Raw genomic sequence first — 25,002 nt, forward strand, 5'->3', positions numbered from 1 at the left:
AAATAATTTTAAATAATCACTCACATGCTGAGCAAGGCAGTCCCAAGACCCCAGTGCTGGCCTATGTGTGCAAATCAGACCCTGAAAACTCCACAGCTTTGGATTTTATGTTCCTCTTGGCATCTTAAATCCAAAGTTTGTCTTCCAAGGGCTGAGCCAGGGCCTTGTTTCAGCTGGTGGTGTGCTGGTGTCCCAGCCAGAGGCAGGGGAGGCTTCCTTCTTGACAGCCCCTTTCTCTGCAAGGGTTTCAGCAGGAGCCTGGCCACAGCCCACTGCCCACCCTACCCCCTGCAGCCCTGAGGTGTGGGGGATGTGGCTCCCAACCCTGGCAGGATGCCCAGGGCACACAGCCCCTCCTCCCTCAGCCAGGCTGGAGGGCTCTGCCTGCCGGAGGCACAGCAGCAGCTCCAAGGCAGGTCCCAGCTCCGTGGGATGCTTGCAGGGCCCCGGGGCAGCTTCCTCCTTGGGCAGTTATCATCCAATGATTCTGGGCACCTGCCAGAGGCTTTGGCAGCTGCTGCTTCGGATCCAAGTCCTCTGAGGGATCTACTGGCACAGTTCCCAATACAGGAGGCCACTGTGCAAGAAGGCACTGCAAGGAACACAAAATGCTCACTGAGGAATATACCAAGGTTTGGTATATTCCCAGGGCTGCTAGCTGGATTTGAGAATAATTTGGGTGTCCATCTACTCATTTAACAGCTCCTTAATTACCAGCTGTCTTTTCCTTCAACAGTAATCCATTCTTTGTAAATAAAGCCTCTCATTGGCTTACCTGGTCATAGCACCAGATATTTACCTGGAAACTCCACTTTGGATTGGTGCTACAAAATCAATTAAACCTTCTCCGAGAAGTGAAAGAAAATCCATTAGCACCACTGATCATCAAATGAATAGTGATTCTCTGGATGAATGTTAAAACCCATTTATTCAGGCTTTTGTGCAGGGTGCACAGTCCAGCAATTACGTATACACAGTATGCACATCCTGACAGCATACAAAAAGGCAAAGAGCAACGGGGTGCTTACACTGGGAATGTATATACAGACATATTAAACTGGGATTTTTACATTAGAAAATTATCTGACACTGTTCAGGTATCATCAAGGCTATTAGAAATTGTGTAGAAAACCAATAAAACTTGGAAAGTATCTACTGTCATTTCACTTTACCCAGGCTGGATATAAGTCAGGCTTCCCACACTACATCACTTGTGGACAAAGCCTATAGGATGCCCCAAGTACTCTGGAGGGTCACATTCCTCTAGCACATCCCATTACAAGTTAAAGATTAACACATTAGTCTTATTTCCTGTTTTCCTGGAAATAACAACAGCTTAAATATTTCAAATAGCTAATTTTCTCCTGGGAAAAGACAACAAAGGAAAGATTTAGAGACCACGAGAGAATCAAACACTAATGAAATGTTGTAACAGCATTTCCTGGTCCTTCCAAAAACTCTTCACAGACCAGGCACCTAAGTTAAAGCACTGTACACTGTCCAGATTTACAGAAGTGCAATAGCAGGCCTTGGCAGACCCCAGGTCCTCTGCAGATCTTTACCTTGCTCCTATCCTAAGGGTTGCAAGAGATCGTACTTTTGTAACCTGCACAGAAAGACACAGAGAGATCAAACAGATTTAGCAAAAGGATACTAAACAATAGACAGAAATATGCAGCAACATCATATGAGCCATACTTCACTTCCTGCAGCTATTCCATATATAACTTCTGACTGAAGCTTTTTCCTAAGGTGTCAGCAGAACAAGGGAGCATCACAAACACAGTGATTTCAGAAACACACGATTCTTATGGCCAAGGCACCCAGGGACACCCAGAACCCAACTTCACAGGCTTTCAGCTTGAAGAGCAGGTCCAACTCTCTATGTACTCTTCTATGCCAAATTTTTGCACATGGCAGTTCAGTTTTGCTATCAAATTTTAGAATTACAAAGAACCTAACTGAAAATCCACCCAGGGGGTAGTTTTAAAGGACCAATCCGCTCTTGCAGGTAACACAAACCCCATGTGAGTGCAACACAGATTCTGTTAAAACTGCTCCCAAAGATGGCTGAAATAAAATGCCTTGCGCACAAATACACCAAATATAGGACATATTTGTAGAACATTCAATCACAGCCAGTATGACTTCAGACATATTTTTGTTTTAGCACAGCACACGTGCTGTTTGCTGCGTAAGCTCTGGCATTTAGTTTATTCCGTTTGCTCCTTTGCATGAGCCTTTTGGAGAAAAAGGTAAGGACAGCATAAAGAATCTCTCTCAAATTTATTTATCTCCTAAAGTTTAAAGTTTTCGGCTGGAATCTTCACAATGAATCAAAACTTACTTGAGTAGAGACACATTTCAAAAATTTGTATTTTCCATGTAGAGAAAAACATTGTTGAAGTGGCTTGACAATTGTTTTCCTTTCAGAGAATGATTCCCTTAAATGTATTATGACTAGGCAAAGAATAACCACTATTTTATATTCAACCTTCCTATGTGAACCTTCCTTTGTTGCGAACATCTCATTCTGGTTGTTTTAGAGCAAGAAACACTTCAGCTGTAAGTAGCAACATATCATAATACTCTTCAAAATTAATCAGTAAAACCAGTAAATAACAAAATTTTCTTTGATATTAGTAAGCATGGAGAATAAGCATCTATTCAAAACAAAGAAGCCTTAAATAGGATTTTTTTTTTTCATTTATGAGTGCAGGTACAGTATATAACCTGTAGGAACATCAAAATTCTATACCACAGACTGTTTCCCTCACAGATCATTTTCTGGCACAGAAAGTCAGCAAGAACTTCCAGGGCTTGACCATAAGCAAATAAGGCATGTGGTTAAGACTGGTGCTTTAAAAGTCTGACAGCAATTCCTGGACATGGGTGGGGAGAAGAAACAGGTTTCTGTCAGTGAGTGAAACCGTAGGCTGGGAAGGCACCACTGAAACCAGTGAAATGTTTCCTGGTACCAAGAGATCCCCAAGAACAGCTGGCATTCACAGGTGGCTAAAATCAAACATGCAGATAAGTAGATTGATTTGAGATCAAGAACAGAACTGAATCATATTCACTCTGTTTGATGTGATATTTTTTAAATTGTATTTTAAACACAGTTTTAAAAAGTCTAATTTTTGAAGTTATTCAAGACTGAAGTTCCTATAAGTAGCAACTTGTACATTTCACTTTAATACAACCATTACAAGGCCTGATGCCACATGCTGTATTAGAAATCTCCAGTTTAACCATGCTGTCTATATATTTTTAAATATATATATGTGCATGTACATATATAAATTATCAAGCTCAGTAAACACAAATCAAATCATGATACCTCTCCCTCAGAAAATAGTTTCTTCCATTAAGCTCCAGATTGCAAAGATAATTTCAGTGTCATAGGCAAAAGATAGTTTTACCAAATTGCTGGAGAGGAAAAAAAAGCATTTTTACTCTTAAATTGGTGGAATAAAACAAGACACAACAGAAGTAATTAAGTGAAATATGACTGAAGAAAGATTCAATATTTTCTTCTCCAGTGCTCTCAAAATAATCCAGCAAGTGCAAATAAATAAAAAACCATATGAGTTTTACCAAAGTACTTTTCTATCATGAATTTAGTTTGAGAAGTCTACCTTGTCATACCTAGCTGTCTGCCTCTATTTTTCACCTTAGGTCTAATTAGTTAGCTCAGTGCACCCTATTTTTTTGCTAGGACTGCAAGCTTAAACTTACCCTCACAATGTTTTTGAATTCACAATTATGCAACATCTTCCTTCCCTATCTTAATTTGCATTCTCATATTGAGACAAAGTTATTTAATTGCATTGAAACTGTCAGTGATGTAAACTGAAATCTGTTCTTCAGATGAAATAAAAGACATGACACGTTAGCAAGAAGAAAAAGAAAACAACATAACAAAGACAAGCCCAAACCAAAACCAAAGCCAAGCAGTAAAGCAGCAAAGAGAAGCAAGATGCAAGAACCAGTTCAAAGGAGACAGGGAGAAGCACATATGAAAGGATCATCCCAAAGCATACAGAAGCCACTGTTAGAAAGAAGTAGAATTCCAGAATTTCTTTTTTCATGGCCCTCTATTACAAGGAATAGAGACAGGTATTTTTCCCCCACACCTGCCACTGGTTTTTACAGAGAGGTGTCCTGGGGTGACTTTATGATGCTCGTATCCCCACCTGTCTGTTTGGCCCACAAATAAGTTGTGCACCTTTAAGGCTGTCCTGAGAGTGAAGCAGGGGGAGAGAAGAAGTGTGCAGTTTGTTTGCAGAAGCTGCACTCACGCCACATTCCTGATCCTGGACTGGGTTGTCTGCAGACAGATGGACAGACAGCAGGACAGAGCTCTCCTTTTGCTTTTCAGTTAGTTTTAGCTAGTGAGCTACAGCCCACAAAGGGGACTTTCTGAGTTTGTCATCTCTTTGGAGGGGCAAGAGGTTTTATTGTTTAATACTGTTCTTTTTTTCTTTTGTGCTGGCGAGTGCTTTGCCTGGTAAATAAACAGTTTTTTCCACTTTTCTCCAAGGAAATATTTCCCCAAACCAGCTGGGGAAGGGGCCACTACTTGCTTTCTAGAGGAACCCCTTAGGACTCAGGTATCTGTGCCTATGCTATAGAGGAGTTCAGCTTTTACAAGAGTGACCTGCAGAGAAGCAGAGAAGATTCAAGCCAGACAGGAATATAACAATAAATAAGCCTTATTTAGGACTCTACAGGAAAAGCCAACTATTTCATGGCTGTTTCTTTTTTTCTTTTTTTATTTTTACAGCCAGGACACCTGTTGTGCAGAAAAGCAAAGCTGCAGCACCAGGCAGTTGTGCCTGACAGCTCTGCTGTTTGAGCAGGAATAACCACCCTGCTCCAATGCCTTCTCCTGCCTAGTCCAGACAGATGAGGTACATAGTGAAAGCACAGAATTTCTCTCTCTCCTACATACTCCCTTGTGCATGTGAGCAGAGCTAGGCTCAAAGCTGAACCTCATGGGTATAAACACCATGATTCACATTCTACATTAACGTATTTATTTTCTGACATTTTCTCCAGAAAGCTACCAGCAATTATTAACTAGTCAATACAATTATTTATGCTATAAGGTGGCATATGCCATGCATGTCTGGTAAGCGAACATGCATGCAAAATTAATCCAAAGACTATTTTGAGAAGCAGCAGTAATAGTTCTAAATTTGAAGATGAGTTCTCTAGCTTTGCTGAAAACAACACTAAGATCCCAAATGCAAAAGGAGAAAGAGCTGCATTTCCAAATGGTATGGAAAAGTACAACTGGCACTGAGCAGTGAGACAGGTGCCCAAAACACTGTTGACAAGAAAAGAGATCCAAGAATTCAAAAGGTGAATTAAACTAAAGAAACACTATCAAGGACATGAAACAAAACAGTGGAGTGCTGATTAATGGTGTGAAGATTTCTTAAATTTTTTAGAGTTTTTTCTGATGTGTGAACAAGGTTACCTGAATCTCAAATTAAATCTGCTCACTTGGATGTAAATGAATTTGTTCCCAGCAACAACGGCAGTCGTGATCAGGATCCACTCATCTGTGTATTCTGGATGTTATTTCTCAACTTCGCTGAAGACTGAAATGCACTTGGCAGAAAAGTTTTGCACCTCAGTCTCAATGCAAATTAATCTCTTTCTGGCAACACAACTGCAATTACCATATTCACAGAGATTATTAATTAATCAGAAGCACTATTTGAATAAAAGTGTGGCTCATTAATATATTTTAAGAAAGCATTTGACACAGTAGTCAACCATTCACCATAAGCTTAGTTTAGCAGAACGTTACTGAAGCCACAGATGATGAAGTTAAATACTGTATCAAGTTTAAAGAAGAAAAGGAGGGTAAATAAGAGGCGTGAAAGCTGAGGCTGTGGGGAGCTGTGGATACAAGATCCCACTGAGCTGAGTGCAGGCAGCCGCAGGGCTGTGGAGCGATTACTGTTTCACATGGGGGCACACATGGGTTTCGTGTTGCTGCACCAAGCAGTGGGGCAGCAGAACCCTGCATGTGCACGGCTCCTGGCCCTGCAGAAACGTGCTGGGGCAAAATTCCCACACTGCAGAGGAAGTTATAGCTGTAACACAGAGGCCAGGCTGGGAGCACATGGCCTTAAGAACTCCAAGACCTTTTAGTGCTGGGCAGGAGGCTTTCTGAAAGTCTTCAAATAATGGCAACTCCTCCTCTGTAAATAAGGTACCTTAAAAGCAAACCAAGAAACAAACAAAAAAAAAGAAAAGAAAAAAAACCACAAAAGAAAAACAAGCACAAAAAGCAGTGCAATTGTCCTACCTCTGAGCTTGATCTCTTTTCACCTGATCCACTTATCCAGAGCACAGGAAACATTAACTTTTATGCACACGTGCATTAGGAACATTTGCACCAAGCAGGCCGCCTCCTTTGATGTGCACTTCCATCTCCCCTCGTTTCTTCTGCTGCCTAAAGCCTACTGCTGTGAACAGAAACACTCTTGACATATTATTTACAAAAGCCAATAAAGACACCTCATGGAATACCAGCAATTCAAAATGCTCTGTTTCCTCCTGCTAACTTTGTCTTTCCCTAAACTGTGAGCTATGTGGGCATAATCTGTCCCTTCCTGAGGCACTGCTGCAAGTATTGTGATCCCTTCTGAAGAAATTCTTCTTGGTGAGAAAGTCTTTTGGGCTTGGTGAGTCCTGCATTCACATTGAACACAACATACACATTTGATATGGCAGCAATCTCTTGGGTGGAAGGAAAAAAAAAAAAAAGCCAAGCAAAGCAAAGCTTCTTAAGCTTCTTAATAGCACTCCAAAGTGGCAGTTCATCAACTCAGACAGTAAAGCGAACACAAGTGACAAACTCCATGAATCAAAACAAAACCAGGCAACTGGCCTATGCCTATGGATCAAGACTCAGCTCAGTGAAATGAAAAGTACAACTTGCTCCAGAAATTGACTGCTAAATTTGCTAAGCAGATTATTGGTCAGACACCTGCCACAGGACTATGCTGAAAAGGAGTCCTCCACACAAGTAAATAAATGAGCCAGTAAGGGCATCTAGTGCACATTTGCACTGGGGGTTTTCTCCCCTCACTGAGCCCTCTACCATCACACCAGCCCTTCAGCTTTAAGTTGCCCCTTGCTGCTGACTGGGCCCCAAAGTGGGAGAAAGAGCAGCCAGGCAGAAGTCCCCTGCCTGCAGACCAACTTGCGGGGAGGAAAGGCACTGGACTGTGCTGCTTGGGAACGGAGCAGTGGGACACAGTGCTGGGCAGGTGCCCATGGCCACCAGCCAGAAGCACCTCCTCAGGCAGCCGAGCATTCCCACTGGGAAGCAGGTACCCTCTGCCTACAAGCACAAACACCAGAACGCACCCCAAGGGGGTCAAAGAAATAACCGCAGTTTGTATGCTGATACATTGACACGTATTAAGATTTTCCTGGAAAATGTATCTCCCAGCCAAGAAAAACTGAATTATGTGTATGAGACAACTTCTATTAATAACTGAACTTTACTCTTTTGTAAGGAAGCTTTCAATTTCATGTTGCCACTTTTACTCTAAGTATATTTACAAACACCAGGATCAAATACCTCAGCCCACTTGGATACACCATCGTTGTTAAAAACCCTGACGTATTGGGCAGAACAACTTTTTAGATTATCCATAAGTAAACAGACATGGAAAATGCTTGCATAAAAGTTCCTCTTCAAAAGCAAAATGTTTTAATTAATTATTTTATTCTCCAGATTTTCTTTAAAAATTTAGAGAAAGTATTTGTGGTACTTTTTATTCAGAAGTTTGAAATACCTCATTTAGAACAAACCTTTTTCCTCAGAGGTGCTCAAAGTAGATAATTTGAAAAACCCTAAAGAACATGTTTTAAGAAAAATGCAAAAGCACTATAATGCTTTCCAAACTGGTACAAGTGACAGAAAATGTAGGTTTGGATTTGTAGAACAGACTACTTCAAGAAGACAGAACATCTTCTTGCACAATGAGGCATTCTGTTTGATTGTAATAGTCTGTAAATAGTGGCTCTATTTTGCATCTTTTTCTCTCCAACTCAAGAGCATATTTTTGAAACAATAATCTTTCAAAACACTTGCCTCCCCTTTCAACCACACTGCTGGGAAGCCACATACCTATGCAGAAGCTCTCTAACCTCTCTACAAGTGAGAAACCTCAGAGCTAAGGCTTCAGCAGCAGGGGCTCAAACGAGAGGGAAGTATCAAACTAGAAATATGCATGTTTACAAGCACCAAGTTTTAATTCCTCATGGCAATTCTGCCCTATGGAGCAATAGACAGGGTCATGTGCTTGTACTGAGTGCAAGGCCAAAAAAATTCAAGAGAGAATGGAATGGCACCTGAGAGGAGGTCTAATTGATGTGAGAACATTTTAGCAGGTTATTTGTACACCTATTTACATGGGACTGTTCCTGTCTTTATCAAGTGTATTAGAAAAATGAAAAAGCCCATTAACTTGCCATTGTTTAAAGCACATGGCCATGCATGTGTTTGACAGCACTGTATACTATAAGGCACAGTATCAAAAGAAAAAAAAACCAACAAAAAACAAAGAGACCAAGGTTTAACAATAATTAAGATATTGACCCATTAAACTAAACTTCACTTAACCAGGGGCTAAGCAATATGTAGGCAGTGATTGAAAGTTCTTACATTACCCACAGAGCTCTTCTATGGCCAAATTACCCTCTACCCTCTGTTCGCAAGAGAGCAAATTTGCTGTGATGATTCACATCCTGTTTTGAATCGACAAACACTAATGCTTCCTCCTAACTGTATGTGGTAATTTCTTAAGCAAAATACCATTCTCTAGGGGTACAATTTGGTTTTTTTTTTAATATCATTCTGACCAGAGTGTGAAACAAAAAGATCAAAATTTCTACACTGCTCTGGAAAGAGAAGCTATTGGACTGTGCTCAGTAAAGTGGTCAGAAAAAAAAGGGCATTAAATAACAACAGTGGACCTCAGAGAAATTAACTGTATCTCTTTATTGTTAACCAATGAATGTTATCCAAAATAGTAGATGTAATTGTAGCTTAATTGTACAACACAAAACATGATGCTAAAGGAAAAAGCACGTGGAAAATTACTTCACTGAGTAATCATTAGATGTATTCTTAGTATTTCTGCACCAGTAAGTGTTCCCAACTGCTGGTGACAGCAGCTATTACCACTTTGTTCATTGTGAAAACCTGTATTACAAATGGTTGTTCCTGGTTGTTTGAATTAAAAAAAAAAAAAAACAAACACACAGCTTTATAAATGGATCGAATCCGTTCAGTCCTACTCTACATGTTGCAGATTTATGAACAACAATCTTTACCGGTGTTTTCTCCAAACACTGAAACTGATGGATCAGTGTTAGTGCACACTTTTCAGGGAAAAATGAAAACTCACTGGAAGCACAGTATTTCACCTGCCATGCCAAACTGTTCAAATACTTCAGAAATTTGCTTAAGCTTCGGTGTATGAAGCCTGGGAAACAAAAACTGTTCTTACAATGCACTGCAAGTTGAAACACCAACTTCCACCAAGCAGCATTTTAAAGCATGTGCACAGCATCTGCACATCAGTCTTCAAGGTCAAGCAGATATGTTTAGCCCCACAAACCAAAAATATATTAATGCATCTTTATTTAATTTTCATGATGTCACCCCACATAGCCAAACTTTAACTCCGCAAAATAAAAAAACAAACTTGGTCAGACTGTTCATGAGAAATTTAGACCTATTGTGCATGAAAAAAAATGTTTAATAAAATGGCAAATTTTAATAGATGAGTGTAAATTTATGAGTGCATAATATCAAACAGAAAAAAAGCTGAACCATCCTCAGAGAAACCTAGGTTCTTCCACTGTCAATATTTACTAGGGTACTCTAACATAGGGAATAACTGAAGTCCACATTAACAGCAAAGTTATTACTAAAGTTCAATTTCTAAGCAAATTTCTTAAAAGAGCAGGTTTCCTTTTCAAGAGGGAAAGGACTTAATAATCTGACATCAGATATGACAATTACAATACTAGCTTCACTGAAAACTGAAGCTACAAACACTTTTACTCCAATTCTGGGAAATTTCATTTTGTATTTGAAACCCAAACTGACTGACACACACATTCTACACCCCTCCCAGAATATAGTATACCAGTGACAGGTTACAGCTTTAAAATACACCAGATGCTTTTACAATTTAAACTCAACAGAAGGCAGTTAGACAGTACTTAACATTATAAATCCATAATAAAGTAAAATAAAATTATAGGAGTAAGGTCTCCTAGCAATTTTTGATGTTACTGTGTAGTGACAGTAAATTTAAACAGTTATTTTCATGGTGTTTGAAGGACCAGTCATCATGTACATAGTAGTGAGGTAGGATACTGTCCCCTCCCTGGGACTGATGTTTTCATATGCTCCCTTGCCAGAAAGGTCCAGGTCTCCCTACTGCAAATAAAATAATTACAAACAAATAGCACATTAAGCTTTGTTTATTTTTTCCCTCTTTGATCCATTGGAACATTTTGCACATCTAAAAGAATCAGCTAGGAAAAGCAATACTTACTCAAGCCTATCAGCAGCCATGTGCTGCCCACAGGTAGTGTTCCATTTAAAAACATTTCCTGGAACTACCACCTGCCATCCAGACCTTTGTGAACAGGTAGGCAAAGAAAACCATCAATGATGACAGGACATGAAACACCAAAGAATTTCACTTGGGAAAAAAAAAACAACAACAAAAAAACCAAAAAAAACAAACACAAAACCCCCCAAAACAAAATAAGAAAAAAAACAACCAAAACTGAAAGTGAGCAGTGTTAAACTCTTAATGGAGTAGCTACATTGAAAACCAATTTCAAACTTCATACTGAAATAGGATCTATCCTGTTTAGGTACAGTTTCATTCTTCTTTCTATTTCTTAATGTTTAAGCAATATATACACTTGTCAGTCATTAAATACTTCACATCTGTTTCCAAAGGTGGGGGGGGAAACCTAAACAAACAAGGAAACTGAAAGCACAATGGGGAAAAAACCTGCTCTTAACCTCCACACCCTCCCCCCACCCAAAACCTAGGGTTAACAGACTGCCTTACTGTTGAATAGCTTCCCCTAAATTTGTCTTCTAGTCACTGTAGTCAACCTGGTATTAAGTGCTTTGGCAAAGTGGGGTGCAATCCATCAAATCTGCAAAGGCCTGCTTTTTTTCTCTGTTGGTGGTTCAGCTTTACGAGGAACATATATGCAAAATACCAGCTCTCACATTGCTTCAAACTCATCAATACGCTGCTTTGTATTGCCTTGTCGGATTTGCCGGAGAGTCTTGTACTTATCGCGGCCTGCTTTTACATTCTCAGCATGAAGGACATCATTTTGTGTTTTCTTGGTTTCATCTCTGGCTTGAGCCAACTCTGAACTTAAAGCCTGTTGAATAAAATATTTGAATTTAAGTGCTTTGACTAATCCTTTAATAGTTCTGGAGTTTCTGATAATAACTATTCTGCAATCTGGATAAGAATTGCTTGAATGCCAACCTATGGAATGCTTGTTGTGCTCCTCAGTAACTCAAGTTGTGAGGTCTATCAGAAGGAATGTAGAAGGAAAGATAAGGAGAGCATAGGATTCTTTCCTTACATGAGTGTAAACATCAAACTATATTTTAAAAAAGCCCCATACACCATAAAATCCAAGAAGAAAGGAACCAGCAGGATAAAGCAAGAAAATCACCTTATTTTTAAATTTTTCTGTAACTAAAGACTTATCTCCCTCATCTGGTCAGTGACTGACCAAGCAAGAATACTACACATGCATGCTACTAAGACAATGCTGCCAGACAAAGTAGTAGCTTTCCTTTTCTTCTGTTTTCTTCCCAAATAAACATCTTGTAACGAGGAAAAGGGCTACCAGTACTATAGATTATTATGCTTTGAGGGAGAAGATTTAGCCTGGGAGGAATTGCTCAGTTTTAGGGAAATAAATAATCCAAAATGGGTGTAATTTGAGTTTTTGCATTTACAACACCTATGAGTGACTACAAACAAACATAAATACTACCAAGCAAGCATCTGTTCATACCACTTAATTAGTTTTGGTATTGATAAAGGAAAGCAGTATGTTTTAACATGCAGAGTTCTGGAAATTATATAATTATTAGAAACATTTACTGGCTAATGCAACAGCATAGTTACACTTTAAAGCTATAAAGCACAATCTTGCTATATACTCCATTTCTAGAACACTGTGAATGATATTGGTTGGTAAACTGGTAATAAATCTATCAAATGACAAAGAAGCTGTTTCCTTGGCAGACCATAACATCAGTGAAATTTCTCACAAAAGAAGGATGAAACCCCAAAGCCTGAATTGTGCTGATACAACTATGAATCTTCATTACCTGGAGCTGTTTCTTAACACGTTCATTTTTCTGTGTTTCTGTTACCCGTTCTTCCTCACTCCTGTGATTCATGACACCATCAGAAGACAGTTCTGCACTGGCTTCAGCATTGTTCTCATCATGTTCATCGTGTTCATTCTCTGTTGGAGGAATAACTGGTGGGGGTGGAGGTGGAGGAGGAGCAGACATCACAGATTTCAGTTCTTCTTTGGTCTTTTCCAAGTCCTCTTGGGCTGCAAAAGCCTAAATACAGTAAACAGTACTTAGTGTCTTTTTAAATGATTTATCAAGAGTCAGGAAAATAAAAATTTGAGATGTTCTCAGACACACGAAACTGTTCTTTATGACTGACATGACAAGCTTAGACACTGAAAACTGTTTCAAATAGAGACACAGTAAAAACCAGACATGACTCAAAATAAGCTGTACTAGGGGGTCCAGCTATTTCCAGCAGTAGACAAGAGAAGAGCAAAGGAATAGAGCAATCATACCAATTGTTTTCCAACTTTCCTAGCCTTCTGAAATTTAAGACTCAGGAATTTCCTAGATCAAAGGTGATGACTTCAAATTTCATACTTAACCAGAACTTATGAAAATTTGCTCAAATCCTCTTGGAACTCACACACAGAACCTACTGACATTCCATAGCTGATTATAGATTTTATGAAGAGATACTATTTTGCTTTAAATTTTTGCCCAGCTTCATTTACCGTGCCTTTGTTAACCGTTTTGGTTCAGCTTTCCATCAAACCTCATGATTTTACACATCTCCTGAGGTGTTTTCCTCTCTAACACAAAGCTCCAATCTATTTCACCGTCACACAAAAGGAAGGAATTTCTAATCTTTGACCATACCTTTGTAATGAGTCTGCCCTCCCTTCTTGACTATGTAATATCAAGAAATGAGTTAAACAGAAGCATGGGCTGGCTTCAGTAGACTGGAGGACAAAAACCTTTAAGAAAGACTTTTCTGAAGCCTAACAGAAAGGGAGAGATTTGACCCCATGGACTTCTAGTGAAATTTCCGCACTCATTTCCCTTAGCCCTTTTGAAGTTCTGACTTCACACAGCATGGGCTCATTACTTTGTGCTGCCATTCTGAAGCTTCCTCTTCTTTCTTTTTCTTGGCCTCCTCTAGAAGTGCAATCTTGGCTGTGAATTCAGCAATTTCTGCTGCCTGAAACAAACAAAAGAACAAGGAAGAAGTTTTAATTTGGTATCAGTCTGGCTTTGCAGTAGAAGAAAGTAGAGCCTTTGCTATGATCCAGCTTGAAAAGTTAGTTATCATCCACCACTTCTCTGTGAAAAATAGAAATTTTAAGCGCACATGACAGAGGGAATGAATCAGAGTACTCTTGCCTAACGGAGATACGTCCAGGAAAAAAAATATTTCTCTTCTGCACTTCCAAAGCTTGCTGGGAAACAGCAAGCTGTCATTACAAACTAGCATTTCAGGCTATTTCAGTCTAATACAACTTCAACGGTCCCACCATTAAGATTATGATTCTGGATCATAATCTCAGTACTATTAAACTAAATCTCGCCATCAGAATTATGTGCCAAGTTTACAGAAGATCAAGAGAACAAGTTTCCCAAAGGGCTGCAGAAGGAAGCTACTCTGGTTCTCAGCTGGATAAGCCTAAAACTATTAGAAAGAGAATGTAATAAGTGTTGTCACTCTGAAATGTGGTGGTCATCTTTTCATCTTCTACAGATCCAGAGTTTTATTTTTGCCTTGTAACACAGTGGCAAGTCTACCCCAGTTTTCTAAAACAGTTCCCACAACACTCTGTAACGGTATCCCAAGTACTTTTGTGTTTCAATGTACTTCCTCATTTGACATAATCAAGGGTAAAGACAAAATTTTCAACTGCCTTTTCCAATTTTAATCCTATTTTGAAGAAAAAAATAAAGTTTCTTACTAGCTGCTCCTGGTTCTTCATTTGATCAGCTGCCTGCTTGGCTAGAGCAGCTTTGGCTACTTCAGCTGCTCGACGCTCTTTTTCCAGGCGTTCTGCTTCCTCTTTTGCACGCTTCCGTTCTTGATCCAGTTCTAGAGCCTTTCGGGTCTGCTCCTCTAGCTCTGCCAAGAGAAAGGTTTGCAAACAAGGTATCACCACCTAGCTCTTCCTCCAATGTATCACAGATACCAGCTGTAATATGCCCAAAATAAAGTAACCTAGAACACTAACCAAGATTTACAAGACCACCTCAAGCTAAGAAAAGCTGTTGAGCACGTTACCCAGAGCTCCGTTCCGTGTCTGGTTTCTCTCCCACTTTAAGATATTCTTTGGATGTACTTCATCTCACCTGACATTTCTGACAGCCTAGTGTTTCTGAAAAGTGTCACTCCACTGATAAAAGTAAAAACCCAAACACAGGTACATATACATGCACGTGCTCCTACCGTGAGGATACTTCATGTACATTTAATCACTCTCTTAAAGAAAGCAAAAAAACTCTTCATATTGAAATGCCTGACAGATTCCTTAATTGCAGGTAAAAATTTAAGCACATGCCTCCAGCAAAATGACTTAAGACCCACTGGAAGGGTCAGAAAAATTCTTTGTATATCAGAGGAGGAAAATTTTAAATCAAGGGAGAGATAATACCTGTCCAGCTGTGTGCATAGCAAAATATTGAAATCTAAAGGACAGAACCGTTAAGTGAAATAGGAAGAAGTAATAATCTAGAAGTACTGCAAGGTTACATTTACACAGACAAAATTATACTCCTCCCCAACAAGAAAAACTAGGTGACTATGAAAAACAGTCTTTCTAAAGTTCTTTGCTGGTTCTAATGATAAGATTTCTGCTATGATCTTGGCTAGGCAGAGCTTTCATAGTCTCCTCCAATAGAAAAGCTAAAGAACTATTCTTTTTTTCCAACAATCCATTTGCCTTCACCATAAGCTTTAATACTATAAAAGCACCTCCCCAGATATGCTGACACATGCTTCATCTTTGTACTTCTAGTGTTATGTAGTAACATGACCATTACTCTTCAGTTGGTTTCCCAGGCCTACTACTACAGTTATAAATTTAAATTAACAGCATCACAAGTATGTGGGGTTCTACAAATCCAGCACCTAGAAATTAAATAAAACAAAACTACTTAAAAACACTACTCAAACAAATCTTCCTATGAAGATGGAGAACACAAAACTAACACAGACCATTTATATAAAGACTTTGCCATGTGTGCATAGAAGGCTAAAAAGACCAGCAACACATTAACATTTTGTATTGTATCAGAAATTAGGCTATATTGCTCACAAAGTTATGAGAAAATGCGTATTGTCAAACCTTCAGAATTACTCTGACACTGTCCTGTCTTGGGCAAAATAGCTCTCCCTAAACAATTCCACAGCACAATTAGAGTGTTACTTGTCTGGATGTGTCCAATCTGTTCTGCATTCAGACTGAAAAATGCAGGTGTAGAGCTGGAGAGCAGTGCCAGGCATATGCAATTTATTTGCATAGAGTTAATCAGAGATTCTCTCTATGATGCTTGAAACCAAGGGTTAGGAAAAGAAAGGAGCGACAAAACTTTTATGAATGTGAACCACACCTGAAGTAAGGGAAAAAAAAAAAAGAACATGGAGAGGAGGGACTGGAAATCATGGAGGTAAGAACTCTACAGGGTGAATAAACACAAAGAACTGTGATTGGTGAAACAACATGTTTTGTCACTCATGTCTGACAATTTCTCAAATCTTACAAGGGAATAGGAAAGGAGGAGGAACAAGGAATTTCCAAATGAAAAGCTAAATTCAACAAAATCCTAGAGAAAGTACTTTGAATCTTCCCCTCTAATTTCCCTGCTCCCTTCAACTCCAGGTGTTCAGCACTTTCAGTATTTCATAATTCTGAGTTGAAGTGTGTATGCATTAATTTTCTTTTTACTAAATCAAAACTTTTGCTACATTAGAAGTTGGTTTTATATTAAAAAGATACAGACAAAAGGACTCACACATTTAAACACTGCAAAAGAATATCTCTCATATCAAATAGAACACCACTAAATTCTTGCCACTCTTAGTAAAAGAAACTTAGCCCCCCCCATCTCTCACCAAAGTACCAAAACACACTTTTGACATAGAAAAGAATTGTGGAATTGAAGGACCCAGCTAAACTAAACATTGTCACTAGATTTAAGAAATCTATGACCTCACCTTTCTGAGCTTTCATTGTTTGCTCCTCAATTTGTCTTAAGCGCTCCATTAATTCCTCCTTTTCACGCTCTATTCTTTCCTTTTCCTTTTCTGCTATCTCCCTTTTTTTCTTCTCATTTTCTAATTGTGCTCTGCAAAAAAATAGTGAAAAGGTTTTTTTTTTTACTCTCCAACATATTAAATGACACTCTTTGGGTGCAGGTAGCAAATTTTTCAGTTTACTCAGCTAGCAGGAAGGACAATTTTAAATACTTCTAATCCTTTTTCTACTTCAAAATACTGTAGAGAAGAACAATTCATGAAGAGGACTGATAATCAACCTTGGTTATGGTTCAGCCAGGTAAATCTAGAATTATATCTGCATTTTAGGCATTATGTTTCATCTGGGCTAGAAACAGCAACAGTATTTTTTAAATACATTAAAGGTAAGCCAGGACATTCTTCACTGAACTTGCTTAAAGGGTTCACTCAGAGCATAAAACTCCCTATGAATCAAGAAACAGAGAGGTAAGACTTGCACAAAATACATAACAGGAACAAAAGTACAACTACTATTACTGTGCTGGAAGCTCAAAAAAGATACGCTTTTATATTAAGACAGGGGAGCTGTGCCAATTCACAAACCAGCCTACACAGTGCAGAAAGAAAAGCGGTTCTCTCTTTTCTAGAATTCTAAGCTATACTATATTCTATGACTTCTTAAAAAGGTAGAATTTTTTTTCTGTTTCATGGAAGTTTTTTAATTACCTTTCCAATTGTTTCTGATGTTTCTCTTCTCTAGCTTGGGCCTTCATCTGTTGCACTTCAATTGTATCAGGTTTCCTCCTTCTCATGTACAATTCATGATTTCCCATACACAGTGCCAAAATTCGCTTGTTAATTCTCAGACGGGGTGCATAAAAAACAAAATCCTAGGAAAGAAGTTATTCCAGTATATCCATTAACCTAAAAAAGCACACTTAGACAGGATTCAAAGCATTAATGCATTCTTGCATTGGTTAAACGAAAACTTACAAAACTTTTGATATTTTGAGCAAGTGAACACCATAATCTATAAACCTATAATCTATAAACCTAGTTACTGTCAGAGACTTAAATACAAAATTGCACCTTGAATACTCCAGGAATTAGCTAGTTTATATAAAATATTAATTTCTTTTTTTAATGATACTATTCTCTATTCTGAAGTCATTTGACCTAGAAAGTCTCATGAAATTTGCTGTTGGAATAAAAAAAAAAGCAAAAAGAAAAGGTAGAGAATTTACCATCTTATGCTGTCTTTTCAATGCATCACAGAGTATTAATTGACATAAAACCTCGCAACAATTTAGGAGTATCAATGAGAAGGAAAAGAGAGAAAATAAACATACCATATTTCAAATGAACATTTTCTTTTGATTACTGACTATTCTATCAGTAAAAGTAATAAATGTCGCCAATATTTACTCATGCCTTAATGCCAGAGCAAGTCCCTGCAGACTTAAATCTCTTCATATATCAAGTGATGCTATTGTACACACTACTTACAGGGGCCTTTTTGTCAATTGGCTTTATGACAAATTTTTTGTCGTTAAAAGAGATGTTTCTTATTTCACTCCAAGGAAAACCAATCTTGGGTGTCAGCCTTCAGAGAGAAGAAGTTCTCATTAGAAGCAGCAAGGATGTGCACTCTATATACACATGAATTCAATAAGGCTTCTGTCTGTACCATTCTCACTACTACACCTAGCTACATTTAGAATATTACATTTACAATATTATGTTTCAATGTGAACATTAACAACAGTTCAAGCATATTTTGGTAGATTTTTCTTTTTACAAATATTCCATCAAATTATTTACATTTTAATAAATTACATGGCATTGTAACAATAGAAATTTTGATTTGTGACTTATTCTACTACTATTACCTAGATGATCATGTACTCATTCCTTATATGGCATTAGTGATCAATGAGTACATCATGATCATGTACTCATTCCTTATATGGCACTAGTAAGTGTATTTTCACTTGAAAGAGTAAATACTGAAATGTGAGAAACTGCCATTCCAAATACTGAAATTAAAGTAACTTTCAGCCATGCTGTACTTCCATTTAGCTCAGATTTGTGATCTTACATTTTCAGAATTCAAGTTAAATTTATCTCCCTTGCATCTTAAGTAAAATACACTAAATTCAGAAACCGTTACAGTGCTACGCATCAACTCCATGACAGCAAATATTTTTCTGTCAGCACAGACTTTTTTTCAATTCATATTATCTTAATTATAAATATCAGAAAATATTTAAGTATTTGATTGCTAACATCAGGAGACAGGAAATACCAAAAAATTGCCTCATAGCTCAATCTCATCTGAACATTTTGAATATTTCCTGCTTTCAGGAGTTATATTGCCATCTAATGGCAATTAAGGTTTACAGAATTTTGTTACAGAGTATATACATCTAAAGTTGACTGCTCCCATCTGGAATTTGACCTATCATGTGTAACTTCAAATCACTGTGAATGGTCTGTTGACATGAGATCCTACTAACAAGCGCTTGTAAAGAAAGAAAAGAGCAAGTCTGTTGTTCTATTTCCAAATTCTTCATATTTCCCACATTTCAGCTCTTCCCTCTTCAAGTAGAAGAGATGATTTGATCTCTTTATCAGGACACATGAACGACCTATTTTCTTTGGTGTCTAAAAGGTTTCACTTTTAAATTTCTAAGTTTTTCATGCTCCAACATCTATACTCCTTGTTATGGCTCTTACAAATGTTTCTCATTAAATACATTGCTTAGCTTTAAAATATCCTTTTCATCCTGACCCAAGGGAATGTTTTGAGTGAAAAGAATAGGAAGAAATCATACAAAGATGGTTTAGCGCAGTAATCCATATAAAGCAATGTAAATTTAAACTTCCATAGAGCTGCTCTTCGTTTCCCTCCTTTTGCTTCCCTAATCTTTAAAATTCAAACATTCTGGCAGTTAACTTCTCTCTCTCTTTTTCTATCTCTTACATAGATTAGAAGGAGAACCTGTCTTGTCAGATCTTACTGAACACACAGTAAGGTGAGGGTTGTACAATCTCAGATAGCAACTCCCAGCACAGAACTGCAAAATGAGTATTTCCCACTTACTTATCATCGTGCTCATAAATATTCAGACCCAAAGCATCAACTCCTAGCCACAATTCAGTTCCTTTTTTATTCTTTATTTCAAAATAGTTGACTCCATACATTTCCAAGTCTTGTGCTATCTTAAGGTATTCCATCATAGAATCTTCCCTGATGAAGAAGAAAAATTGGTATAGTTTAGACAACAAATCATAAGTACAATGTAAGAATAAGGGAACTACAGAAAAAATAACTGGGGTAAGATTAGTTATGAATTAACTCTCTCTAAAATAGTTTGACTCAGATACCTTTAAGAGCTCTATACCCTAATATCCACGTAGAGTCCAATCATTGCACTTTGTCTTTCTGCCCCATGAGTCAAGCAAATAATAAATGTATTTTAGAGGCAGGCAACTGTGGATGAAGGCAGTTGACAGCCTTACCAGAAAACATGTAGGTAAACCAACAACCTAGCTGGAAACTCAACTCTCATGGAAATCCTTCATAACTACCTACCTTGGTCAGTATAAAAGAAACATTTCCCAAACAAATACCTCCCAAAATACACCCTAATAATAATGAAAGGTGTCGTGAACATTTTTTACATAATTACCTTAACATTCCCCTGTGCTCTTCATGCCAGTTCTGTATTCTTTCTTCCCACTGTTCTTTTGTCAGTTTGTGCTGTTCTAACACACTGTGAATAGAAATTGTTGCTCTTAAACAACACTGACAACAAACTTAACCTCTTTTGTAGCATAGCACAACATATGCTTGAACTGAATCAACTTAAAAGATGACTTCCTATATACTGCTCATATTTTCAGCACAGAAACAGAAACTTTGTATTTCAACAAATTCCCTTCTAAATTCTATTTCCAAATTAGAAGGGAATTTGTTGAATTTGTACTTCCAAATTCCCACACTAAAATACTGTCAATAAAAGTCACCTCTTTTTTCTTGGTATTCTATATTCTTTGTAATATAAAAGTCACGCCATTGCATACCTCAGCTAAGTCATAAAATGTAATGTTTACAACAGCTGAAAATGCACACCTATAGAATCTTCTTTACAACAGCTGAAAATGCACACCTATAGAATCTTCTTTATGCACCTAGAGATTAATTTTGCAGCAGAACAATGCTGCAAATTAATCTCTAGGTGCATAAAGATACACCCAAGCTTTCATTCTGCTGTCATTTGAAAGAAAAGGTAAGACATTACAACAAATTAACAGACAACCTTGTTGAGGGTTTTTTTTGTAGTTTTGGGTTCTTTTTATTTTTCCTTTATGAATAAAATCAATAGGGAAGCAGCTTCAGAAAGTAATTAAATGTTTAATCTACAAGAGGTTGCAATGATGGAATTATATTTTGGCCTACTGGAACTTTCAGTGTAGTACTGCAGTAATAAATCAAATGCATGTGATAACGTTATTATGCTTTCATTCCAGGCACCCAGCATTTCAGGTGTTTGTGGAGAAGCTGTTTTAAAGGACAATTAAAAGATCATCTGAGCATTTTTCCACTGAAAAGGAACACCTTTAGTATACAAATTTGTGTTGTACTCAAGCACTGCAATATATTTTATTTGCAGTACACTTACTTTCAGGAAATTATTGTCATTTAAGTGTGTAAAAACAGGAAAACTGAAGAAAAGGAGAGAGTATCAAATTAATTTTAGTTACTTCTGAATTGGAGTATTTTGATTTTAATTTGGCAGAAGCAGGCCTACACTAACATTAAATTATTTTGGAATACTTTGGAAATGTGTAAAATTAAATCTGTGCAGATGTTTGTGGACAGGACAGGAAATACATGTCAAGAAACATGTGGCCGTGATGCTTCTTCATTAAAGTCTAAATCAGGATCTCTAAATTTTACTAGCAAAAAGAGGAACTCTAAGAAAGCCACTCTTAAATGCATGTTATCACTTAATATTTTATTTATAAAAAATGTGCTTTAGTTAAGTTTATGTGCACCATTTGGTGCAAAACCCATCTCACTCACCGCTGGGGGAGAAGCCTGTCATTGGCTAGGTAGCCCAGCTTATGGATCTCCTTACTGTAATCTCCATACTTGGACTGGACAGCATAGGAAGCCAGAAGAACTGCAGTTTCTGGTGGGCAATATATTTCATCATTTAAGATTGACTCTTTGACTTGCAGGAAGAAAAGTCTCTGAGTTATTTCCTGAATTAATTCTTCAGATACATCCTCTGGAAAAAACTTGGCCCTGAACTTAAACTGCAAAGGATTTTCTTTCCGTACATCTTGCTGCGTTACCTGAGGGAGAGGAATAAAGAGAAAAATAAACAGAGCACTACATGGTAAATTAAATGTGATTTAATAGTACTTAAGTCTTTAGCTTCTCTACACTGAAACCCACAGTTTCCACACAAGCCCACTGTGGAACCCACTGAAAGGTGCAAACAAGTTTGTCAATTTGAATAAACCAGACAATTCTGAAATACTACTTAAAGGCTGATTAAGTTGTTTTTTGGGTGGTTTTTTTGGTAGGCTTGTGTGAATTTTTATTTATCACAATAAAGATCTGGAAACTAAGAAGTTGCAAGAAATTAAAAAGATCAAATTATATCCAAGGATGATTTGCAGGAAGTAATAAATTAGGGTCTAACAATGGTTCTTCAGCAAGAACTACAGTACATTACTTCAATGTGAATATGGAGTTGGATTCTTTTAAAAGTGTTTCAACTATTGAAATAAATATATGCACTTTGTTCCTGTCTCTGTGTATCTGTACCACTACCAATGTTTATTGTGCATGAAACAAGACACATATGAAATTCTAGGAGACAGATTTGGTGGTTGGCAGGCTTAACTGACTGGATTTTCCACAGAGGAGAAGCAAAGATTACATGAGTGCAGAGAGTAGGACTTGCTCCTAAAACCCACCCAATTTGCCTCTTAATATTGAAGATAAAAAAGGTATTCTTGATTAGTTTGAAATAAAAAACAAGTATCTCCATTCTAATCGGTGGCATTAACAAATAATCTGACAGCCAATATTAAAATAAGAAGTGACTATTCAAATTCACAAATACAATTTAAAGTAAAATGAACCAGTTCCCAGTAACTGGGAGATACAAGGTACTCAATGTCGTTTGGGAAAAAAAAATATTATCCTACAGTCTACCTATCAGATACTTAAATTTTAGAAACAGATTATTTTGCCTTATTTCATGATTCATAGCTGTATGCATACAAATTCCTGAGGCTCAAATACTTTCATAAACATACCCAAACTGTAAAACAATAATTCTATTATGTTCTGCTACATGAAAATGAGATAATCATATGAATTCAACTTTTCTTAATGCATGCATGCATGCATGCATTCCACAGTACTGGAAACTATCTGCTCAAATTAAATATTGATGCAGCTTTGCATATTCTTTATAACTAATCTAACTTAACACTATCTTGTCATTTAAAGCACACGAAAAGCAATTTTTCAACTAAATTTGAAGCCAGCCATACCTCACTTAAGATATTAAATCAGCAAAGCTTATACAATATATTCAAACTGTACACTTGGCTAAATATGAGGGAATTGTTACCTTTTTATTTAGCTTCAGCCAAGTTGAGTAGCCTTTGCTGTCCACATACTGCAGCCCAAAAAACCAGACTTCACGAAGACCAACAGTTTTCACCACCTACAGATAAATGAGCCATAATCATCAGTCATCACTACAATACATTTTTTAACTGGCTTGTGTAGCTTAATAAAGCTACGTGAACAAACTGAAATGTAATCAAGTCTTACAAGAACAAAAAAAAGATGAAATAGTAGCAAAACATCAAGTTCAGAGAACCCCAGAGTTCCAAATAAACTCAAACGCTCCAAGCTGTCAGCTGGAGCATGCAGCCCACTGTGCAGATCAGCACCTGAGGAACAGAAGGTAGTAACAGGACCCTGAGGTTATAAAGCACATCTGGAAAGTGACCTGCAGCCCTATGGGGAAGTGAGTACACTCAGCAGAAGACAACTGGTAAAATGATAATAAAGAGTAATATTTGTGAACAAGTATGATGTAATGAGGATGAACGGCTTCCTTCAAATAGTTCTGCCATCTTCTAAGAATTAATGATAAAAGGGGTAAGGATGATCTCCTAATTTAACATACACGACTCTCCTGTAAGATTTCAGATCAGGTCTACCACCAAAAGCTACTAAAAAGCAAAATTGTCCTTGACTAGAGGAAAGGCTGTTTTATGGATACACTGCTTAAAAAGATGGACGAAAATCACAAGCTGTTTTCACAACAGAATTGTAGTGTAACCACAAGGGAAGTCTCCCAGGACTTCAACAAAGGATGAAAATGATGTGACAAAAATCTGATGCAAAAAAACCTTACAGAAAGATCTGTGAGTAATGGTAAAAAGATGAACCTCAATAAAAGATCATATTTAATAAAAGCAAAACACTGTACATAAAAGATAATTTAAATTATGTGAACAAAGTTCTAATTGTAAAGCAAAAGGCAAGAAAGCTATTACATTACTATACACATGTATGATATTCACAAATCTCTAATTCTACATAAGGACTGATCACATCAACTTTAAAAAAAAGGATGCCGCAGCAGTGGAAATGTTTCACAAATGTTGAAAAGAATGACCAGTGACTTGGAACATTTTTGGCATAGCTAAGACAAACTAGGGCTACTGACAGAGAAATAAGGAAGGCAATGATAAAGGTCTATAAAATTTGCATGGCATGTAGAAGGAAAATAGGGAATGATTGTTCATTATTTCTTATAATGTAAGAATCAAGAGAATCAACAGAAATCATGACATAGCAGGCTCAAAGCAAACAAAAGAAGCACTTTTACTACAGAGTATAATGAAACTGTGGAACTGTTTACAAGTCTTTTGCACAGCAAAAGCATATTTGGATTTAATAAGCAATTAATCAGAAAGGTCCAGCAAAGATTATTAAATGACTGTAAACTCTGGCTCCAAAGATCATGTATAGTAGTACTTACATATGTCCTCAGGCTGGACCATGGTGCCAAGCTGCTTTACTGAAGGCTGTTTTATGGAAGCATTCAGATGCATGTGAAGTAAATAGAATTTTACACATAGATCCTCCTCCACTTTAAAGTAGTACTATCGGGTTGCAAAATTAAGATTTTGAAAATTAGAAAATGTCATAAGATAGCTATGCAAACTTACTTCTGCTGCCTTGCATATTTGAATAATCACTTAACAACCATTCGAGTGTGCATCTTTTTTCCTCCTTTATCATTTCACCATCAAACTCCAAAGCACA

At 37.5% G+C, this 25,002-nt stretch overlaps 1 protein-coding gene across 2 annotated transcripts in view; it reads right to left on the minus strand.

Annotated features, from left to right (window-relative positions):
* Nucleotides 1-909: 909 nt before the first annotated feature.
* RDX (radixin) overlaps nt 910-25,002 on the minus strand; it is a 44,444-nt gene continuing 20,351 nt past the window's right edge. The window contains exons 4-15 of one of the 2 annotated variants that reach the window (XM_054271437.1): nt 23,288-23,383; nt 21,718-21,992; nt 20,321-20,404; nt 19,732-19,878; nt 18,135-18,231; nt 17,355-17,518; nt 16,608-16,738; nt 14,356-14,516; nt 13,518-13,610; nt 12,434-12,676; nt 11,303-11,463; nt 910-1,606 (exon numbers count right to left, since the gene is read on the minus strand). In XM_054271437.1, the coding sequence (XP_054127412.1) occupies nt 1,570-1,606; nt 11,303-11,463; nt 12,434-12,676; nt 13,518-13,610; nt 14,356-14,516; nt 16,608-16,738; nt 17,355-17,518; nt 18,135-18,231; nt 19,732-19,878; nt 20,321-20,404; nt 21,718-21,992; nt 23,288-23,383 (1,689 nt within the window). In that variant the 3' untranslated portion in view covers nt 910-1,569. Of the gene's footprint in view, nt 1,607-11,072; nt 11,464-12,433; nt 12,677-13,517; nt 13,611-14,355; nt 14,517-16,607; nt 16,739-17,354; nt 17,519-18,134; nt 18,232-19,731; nt 19,879-20,320; nt 20,405-21,717; nt 21,993-23,287; nt 23,384-25,002 lie in introns of those variants that run through there. The other variant, XM_054271438.1, reaches the window with a different exon arrangement.

This window comes from Melozone crissalis, unplaced genomic scaffold (assembly GCF_028551555.1).
Source record: "Melozone crissalis strain CALT ecotype California unplaced genomic scaffold, PUWL_Pcris_2 ptg000013l_1, whole genome shotgun sequence".
In the NCBI taxonomy this organism is placed as follows: domain Eukaryota; kingdom Metazoa; phylum Chordata; class Aves; order Passeriformes; family Passerellidae; genus Melozone; species Melozone crissalis.